This window comes from Humulus lupulus, chromosome 2 (genome assembly GCF_963169125.1).
Source record: "Humulus lupulus chromosome 2, drHumLupu1.1, whole genome shotgun sequence".
Lineage (NCBI taxonomy): Eukaryota > Viridiplantae > Streptophyta > Magnoliopsida > Rosales > Cannabaceae > Humulus > Humulus lupulus.
The window spans coordinates 272,180,191-272,187,867 of NC_084794.1; the positions used below are offsets into that span (position 1 = coordinate 272,180,191).

The 7,677-nt window shown below is 29.6% G+C and overlaps 2 protein-coding genes across 4 annotated transcripts; one reads left to right on the forward strand and one right to left on the reverse strand.

The window, feature by feature from the left end:
* Positions 1 to 1,268: 1,268 nt before the first annotated feature.
* Positions 1,269 to 3,160, forward strand: LOC133816684 (protein BREAKING OF ASYMMETRY IN THE STOMATAL LINEAGE-like). Of its 2 annotated transcripts, none has more exons than XM_062249046.1 (4): positions 1,269 to 1,906; positions 1,995 to 2,114; positions 2,411 to 2,517; positions 2,625 to 3,160. In XM_062249046.1, exons 1-4 carry the CDS (start codon positions 1,550 to 1,552, stop codon positions 2,731 to 2,733), a joined length of 693 nt encoding a protein of 230 aa, XP_062105030.1. In that variant the 5' UTR covers positions 1,269 to 1,549; the 3' UTR covers positions 2,734 to 3,160. The 2 variants fall into 2 exon arrangements, with proteins under 2 accessions (XP_062105030.1, XP_062105031.1); XM_062249047.1 differs by having other exon boundaries at positions 1,275 to 1,906; positions 2,001 to 2,114.
* Positions 3,161 to 4,184: 1,024 nt separating this feature from the next.
* LOC133819428 (signal recognition particle 14 kDa protein-like) lies at positions 4,185 to 7,210 on the reverse strand. Of its 2 annotated transcripts, none has more exons than XM_062252689.1 (5): positions 7,030 to 7,210; positions 5,810 to 5,925; positions 5,621 to 5,714; positions 5,388 to 5,497; positions 4,185 to 4,528 (listed from the first exon to the last, which is right to left on the reverse strand). In XM_062252689.1, exons 2-5 carry the CDS (start codon positions 5,810 to 5,812, stop codon positions 4,373 to 4,375), a joined length of 363 nt encoding a protein of 120 aa, XP_062108673.1. In that variant the 5' UTR covers positions 5,813 to 5,925; positions 7,030 to 7,210; the 3' UTR covers positions 4,185 to 4,372. The 2 variants fall into 2 exon arrangements, with proteins under 2 accessions (XP_062108673.1, XP_062108675.1); XM_062252691.1 differs by having other exon boundaries at positions 6,974 to 7,210.
* Positions 7,211 to 7,677: the final 467 nt, after the last annotated feature.

The window sequence follows — 7,677 nt, forward strand, 5'->3', positions numbered from 1 at the left end:
ACTTTGTTTTCGGTACTTTAATTATTCAGAATTTTTCAAAAACTTGCAAGAGATTAGATATACAATGGACACCATTATGAAAAAAAAATTGTATTCAATATGCCCTCATGTGTCTATACAAGGAACATGTTGTATAAGTATGGTGAAAAAGAATCCATGTCGTAGCATTTTTCTAAGAGTATTTTAAAAAATATATATTTTTTAATAATTACAAAAGACTGCGCGAATCGTGGTTATGTTTTCTAGTTCAAAATAAAATAAGGGTATTGTTGTGTTTAAAATTATAATTTACTTTAGTATTTAATAATTATTTTTTTAATTTTGTTAACATTTATTTCATTAGTAAAATTGTTTATAAATTATAATCTAAGAGAATATTTTGTAATTTTTTTAAATGACATTTGGAAGTTATAATTATATTATATATTATTTTGATAAAAATATATTATTATATTCTAATTTTATGAAAATATGAAAATTTACTTATTTATTTGCACAACTAAACACAGAAAATAATTTTTTCAAGAATCATTGATAAAATTTTAGTGCACAATAATAATTTTTTGACTATAAAATTAGCCTCTTCAATTTTCTACAAGATTGTGGTCTAGCACCACTAGAGTACTAGCATAAAAATTAATTTCAAGTTGAAATAAAGAATTTCTATAGTTTGAATGCTGTTATTTGTATGAATGTCAGTGACCAATGACTAAAGCTAGGAGGCACTAGTACTCTTTTTTTTTTATATATATATATCTTTGTACAATGTACTCTTTAAAAAAATTATAAATAGAAATAAAAATGTATGTTAGTATTCTCTAAAATTAAAGAAAAAAATTATACATTTATATATTTTATTAAAAAAATTTGTTAACTCCTTTATATTTTAGTCACTTAGAGTCACTTTTTTGATTTGGTGACAGCTAGCCGTGACAGGTATGGAGCAGCTGATCTTGATGGCAAATCAGTAATTGTCAAGTCATATTGAAAGGCTTCATAAGCTTTTCTTCTACGTTGATGGCAGAAGGTACTTTGGTTCTGTGCTTGATATAATTCCTCTTGCAAATTCTATAACAAAGTTAAGTTAAAGTTACAAAATCATCAGTACAATTCTTGCTTCTTTGTTATATTTTTGTTTTCTGTGAAATTGTTTACTTGTGCAGATTCTGTTTTTAAGTCTTTGTGATGAATCACAGCACATTTCATTCCATTCCATCCATGGCCATCAGCCCAGACTGCCCATACATTACGAGGAGACTTTTGACCATAATTAAAATTTATTATATATAGTAATGAGAAATAGATATAACTAAATTCAAAAAAAAAAAAGTCACGGTTATGCTCATAATAAATGACTCTTGGTTGTTCCACACTAGCAAAATAATAAAAACAAGTTAATAGCATTTAATTATCAAATTTCAAAAACCCAATGCTTAATTGGCAATCAAATCAAATCGTGTGAAAAGTATCATCTTTTTCTTTCCTTCTCAGTTTTCTAGATATCCAAACACTTCCTTAAGTTTTCTAAGAGACAGATACAGTATTGGAAATGATAAACCCAACCCAAGTCAACTGGAGTCACCTCACACATAAAAGAAACGATAATGATGATGAAGAGGGAGAGAGATCATCAAGAGGTGATCATAAGAATATTGATCAAGATAGTCATCAAAGAAAATTCTCTCACCACAGAAGAATCATAAGTAGTTCTGATGAGGACTCAAATTGGCCTAATTTTGCAGATGAAGACTATATCATCTTCTGCTTTAGAGAAGATGGAGCTTTTCAAGTTGTGAAGAATAATGGCAACAAAACTGATAATCATGATCAACTACCAATACCATCTTCTTGTCTAGATCATCATACTTCTTCTTCTTCAAGAAATTCCAGACCCGTAAATAGAAAGGTTAGTGAGTTTTTTCTTCTTCTTTATTTATTTATTTAGTTTTAATAATAATGAATAGATAAGAATTTGTTGTTTTGATATTTGGAAGAAACAGCTTAATTACGGAGACAATACCAAAACAGTGATGATTGAAAGGTGTAACAATGATCATGAGAGCTTAGCTGGGAAATTATCACATGAAGTCTACCCCAAGAATTATGGTCACAAGGTACTAATTAATCAACCTTGTACGTCTTAGTTTGATTTCTATTTTTTTTTTTTTTTTTATGGTCAATAATGCAAAAAGTACATGTAATATATAATATATTTTACTCTATAGGAAAATACCAAATAATCCGCTTGAAATGCAGATATGGACCAATGTGGTATTTTTTAATTGGTCTATAGTTTGTAAAAACCGAATATTACTGACTAATTAAAAAAAAACTGCATTGTTCTGTGTTGATGCTCGTTGTTTTTCAATTATATATATGTTATTCCTAATCATATGTTATGCTAAACTAGATGGTAGAGGAGAACATTTACTTAGATTCAAAGTCGGTTTATGGTGGCAATTTTGAAGAGCATAGACACTCATCAAATGCTAGCTCAAGTTCTTTTGCTTTCCCTAAGTAAGTGTATATTTTTATAATAATATTTATTAGATTTCATTATTATTTTTTATATTATTTAGTAATAAAACATAAATATTAAATAATAATATTTTTTTGTTAAATAGGTTGGGTTGGGAGTGGACGGGTAGTCCAGAGAAAATGCCAAAATCAAAAAGACTCTGCTTAAGAAAACACAAGACTCGTTGTGTAGTCTTTCAGTGTTGTAAATTTTAGAATTTCTTATCTTTATTTTTAGGACTTCTTGGTAAAATGGCATATTTTTTAAAGTTATTTTGCACTTTAGCCTATTTTTAATAATTCTTTGCAAAATGACCTCTCATAATTTAGACAGGTAGTCGAAAATTTAGACAGCTGGTCGAAAAATTTAGACAACTGGTCGAAAAATTTAGACAACTAGTCGAATTTTAGACAGATGTCATTTTGCAAAAAATTATCAAAAGTAAACCAGAGTGCAAAACTACTTAAAAAAAAAAGCTATTTTCACCCATTTCTCTTATTTTTAAGTGTGTTTAAAATACACATCATATTATTGTATGTAGTTTTAGTATGCAAAGTAAGTGTGTACCTAATATTACTTTATTATTTTAAGGTTATTAGATTGAATGTTAAAGTAAAAATGTAGCCAATAAGGCTAACAAGATGAACGTTTTTTGTTTTTGTTTTTAATAACCAAAAAAAAAAGAACGGTTTTAACTTTTACTTCTATTTTTTTATATACTATTAAGGAGGTATTACTTGTTGAAATAGAATTTTTGTTTCAAATATATCTCACCTTTTATGAAAAAATAATTATTGTAATGAAAATGAAAAATATCAATTTGATCCCTGTATTTTTATCGAATATTCGATTGACCCTTGTGTTTTATTAAATAATAACTCGGACTTTTTGATTTATAAAATGGATCAAAATAATACTCTTGACCCGATTTTGATCAAAATATTTTCAAATATAATATTTTATTTTTAGCTTCTTGACCACTTTTTTCGCTTTTGTAAACTCATCGCATCTTCAACGACTCAAGTATTGAACTTATAATTGAAAATATTTTAACAAAAATTAGGCCTATAAAACTATTTTGATCTATTTTCTAAAACACACGGTCTAAATTATCATTTAATAAAATATATGGGCCAATTGCACATTTGAAAGAAACACGAGGACCAAAATAGTATTATCCTTAATGAAAAAGACTAATGTCGTGCAGATTGAAGAAAGAACATTGAATCAAGATTTTGGTAAAAAAAAAAAGTAGTTAGCACTTAAGATCCTCAATATTATTTAACTCTCCCAAACTAATTTTTGTAGCATTTGGATCCTTAAACTTATAATGTATTATCATATCATCCTTAAATAACTTTTTCCGTCCAATAGCCGTTAAATGTCACGAGCCATGCTTAGAAATATACATGAAAAAGATTAGGGACATTTAAGTGGAGAGTACTCTTTATTTGGTCATGCATTATATTTTATTTCATTATAAGAAAGTACTGTTACTTTTGTAATAAAAATTAGCTAGTGCCTTTTTGTAAATAAAGATCATGTAAATTTTCCTTTATTATTAGGCATTTTGGGTATACCATTAACATTATCTTATTTTACAATATCTACTTTCACCCATTATTCTTTTATTTATTTATTTTAATTTTGAGGGAACAGAATTAAATTTAGGAATATTAAGCAATGTTTCAAATCTACTGAACAATGTGAGAAGAAAGATCTTCCTACAAATCCTAAAGAGAACTTCATCAAAATGCTTCAATATCAAATGAGAATATATCTATCAAAAAAATAAAATAAATTAAAAAATAACCTTAACAAAATCATACAAGTACATATAGATATAGGCTTTGTTTACACCTTCCTGGGCTTCTTCACACCTGCATCTTTCTTATCAGTCTCCACAGCTTTCTTCTTTTCTTTTCTCTCCCTCTTCTTCAGAGCTATCATGTGGGCCTTTAGGATGGTGGCATATGAAGCTTGAAAGCGCATGTGATCCTTCGCCCCAACCTTCCAAAATTATCAGCCAAGTTCAATGGAAAAAAGAATCAATGTATTAGCATAAATTTGTCTCAAGATTTATGTAAGCTTTAATAGAACATCAAATTATTGCAAATATAAGATGTACAGAAGATTTCACAATCCATAAAAATCAAAGGAGGTTCACAGTCTATCACAAGTTATTTTTCCAAATTTGAGAATCTGATAGACCCCAAGTAGAGATCCTCACCTCAAATCAATAACAAAGAAAATAGGCAGAGACAGAGACAAATTGAAGGTCGAATGAAATGGAAAATAGACAGATCTGAGAATGCCCCCCTCTTCCTCTACCCCTTCACTACAATGACCCATATTCTCTATTATCTATATGCTATCAATACCTGGGTCTATCAGAATCTAATCTCATCAAGTGGCACAAGTCATAAATCCTTACTCACTAGCTTTATTGCCTCCTCATCAGATCTTTCTAATATCAAAGCACATCCAATATATCCTCCTCAACTGGGAATCCCCCTTCATTCTAGCATCTAAAAACTGTGTCTAACTATATCTCACAAGCATAAAACCAAATAACAAAGCATGTTAACTCAAATGAAGTAAACAACAAAATAGCACCACTTATCTAAATTGATCATAACATCATGGTCAGGGACATGTCTGTACAAAAACCACTTCAAACAATGTATAACCATATAGCAAATTATTTCAAAAATACAGTAATTGGGCAACACAATTTTCAAACACCTGCTTAATTGGATATTAAAAACAACAGAAAACAATTCAACACATGTAACTTACAGCATAGGCCGGTGATTGCTACTAAAATAGCTTTTAAAGATCAATTTAAAATAGAATAAAATAAAAATACCGAAGTAGAAATCGTCTTCTTCCCGTCTGTTGCACGAATAAGGCATCGAAATTCAATGCCTTCTCCAGCAGTTTTCTGCTTAGTCTTCTGTAAATTTGATTGCAAAGACGCTAAAAGCAAAAATCCACATACGTAGACAGAATTTACAAAGGAAAAAAACAATTAATATCTGAATATGGCTATAAACACAATACTCATAAATAAATAGAAAGATATGGATAGAGATTATATACATCGTTTAAGCGTGACCCAAACAGAGCCTATCTTGGTGCTCCGCTCGAACATGCTAGTAAGCTCATTGAGAAACGGATCTAACTGCAATAGAACCTTTAACAAAAAAAGGTTGTACACAGTTTCAGCAAAACTTATAAAATTAGCTAGAGGGAAAAAAACAATTATGCGATAAGAGTAGAGAAGGAAACCATGGTGGTCAATGCGATTCGAATTTGTATTCCCCACCCAGATCCCAAAACATTGATACCCTTTACGTATTTCTTCAACGCTACTCTTCTTCACCAACTTTCTGAGTTACCCAAGCCTAGATGAACGAAACAAGAGACATATAGATAAAACAATTCCTTGAAAGAGAAGAAAAAAACATATTTAGATAAAGAAAAATAACTAGCTGCCAAGCTTTGACATAAAAATATGAAGAAGAAGAAGAAGACTAATCAAGAGGTAAAGTTTTGCTACTAGAAGCATTAAGACTAATCATAATGTAAAGTTTTGCTACTAGGAGCATTAGCCACTCCTGTAATCAGACTAAATTATCACTTGAGAACAAAGTCGTCATCCAAAAATATTACAAGAGTCATGTAGATAGCTTTGAACTTTGCTTCCATAGCAGTAAAAGCTTTACAAACTAAACAAACCAGGAACTAAACCTCTTGAAGCACAATCCCAAAGTGTTTTTTTAGTTCCCACCAGGAAACTATAGAAATTACTATATAGTTTGCAAAGAGGGACTCGAACCTCAGACCTTGTGGCCTTGTGGGAGAAAACCACATGTCTGACCATTTGCACTACCCCTCTTGGGTAGCACAATCCCAAAGTATTACAGTCAACCTAATTCAAGTTTTCATTCTCCATAGACTCTAATGCTTTTCAACATACTACTGAAGCAAGCCAACAAGATCTATTCCATTATAGACAGCTAAAAGGCACAGATTGCATCATATTATTTTGTACTAAATTGCAAATGACAACTTAACAACCATACGCACAACAATGCCACTCTCTGTCTTCCAGTCTTCAACTTAATGCATTGTTATAAGCAACAAAGAGTGCAAGGCAGAACAATCAAATACTCATCAAATAAAAAACAATTAAACAAAAGTTATAATTTTGATATTGAATTTTAAAAAGTCATAAACATAAATGTATAAATAAAATAAAAAAGATAAAGATTATAAATAATCTCTCCCAGGGGTAGTAACCTGCTGAACTTCCATTTTGGTACCTAAAATAACAAGAAAATCTAGAATGAAATTATATTTTCAATCAACAATTGCGATAGCATAAGATTAATGGATTTCATGGTAATCATCAAGATTTTAAATCATAAAATGCAACTTAGAGATACCCACAATTAATGCTGCTGCAGAATAAAGTGGTGGTGGAGGAAGAAAGATCCATAACCAACCTGATTTTGAGGGATGAGGTTAGGGAAGAGAGAAAAAGAGTGTAGGCCTGACCGACTGAAATGAGCGGCGACTAATAGAGGATTACAGAGTTGAAACAGGTGACCAGTGAAGGAAGGGGCTTGGATGTTGGGTTCCAGGGGCGAAGCTTGGTTTTTCAAGTTGGTCATAGTACCTACTGGATTTCTATATATTATTTTAAGAATAAATAGCATTTTTTCCCAATATGTAACATATTTGATAGTGCCTCAAATGATTAGCTTTGTTAAAAATTCACACAACTATAATATAATATAATATAAATAGAAAACATTTCAGCATGTTTTTATAACGATTAAAAAATATATATTTTTTAAATATTTTTTTGAGAAATTGTGCGTAAGAAATTCATTTTTATCGTACCCGTACAATATACTCCTGGATATGTAAGAGCATCTTGACCGTAATTTTTTTTCATAATAATGTTCATTATACAACGAGTCTCATACATGTTTTCGAGAAATTCTGAATAATTAAAGTATCAAATATAAAATTCAAACTACTTGTTGTACGTGTGCTTTTATTTAATATTAGTATTATTTTATACGCTTTGCGTTGTTTTTTTTATTTATTATATAAAAATTTTAAGATTTTTATATTTTTAGAGTAGA

What these genes read in the sequence shown, in the direction of transcription:
- LOC133816684 (XM_062249046.1), top strand. Translation starts at nt 1,550, where the DNA reads ATGATAAACCCAACCCAAGTCAACTGGAGTCACCTCACACATAAAAGA. An exon ending in CCAGACCCGTAAATAGAAAG is followed by an intron (nt 1,907 to 1,994) that starts GTTAGTGAGTTT and finishes GATATTTGGAAG; the next exon opens with AAACAGCTTAATTACGGAGA. An exon ending in CCAAGAATTATGGTCACAAG is followed by an intron (nt 2,115 to 2,410) that starts GTACTAATTAAT and finishes ATGCTAAACTAG; the next exon opens with ATGGTAGAGGAGAACATTTA.
- LOC133819428 (XM_062252689.1), bottom strand. An exon ending in TTGGGTCACGCTTAAACGAT is followed by an intron (nt 5,498 to 5,620) that starts GTATATAATCTC and finishes TTTTGCTTTTAG; the next exon opens with CGTCTTTGCAATCAAATTTA. An exon ending in AGAAGACGATTTCTACTTCG is followed by an intron (nt 4,529 to 5,387) that starts GTATTTTTATTT and finishes TAATTTTGGAAG; the next exon opens with GTTGGGGCGAAGGATCACAT.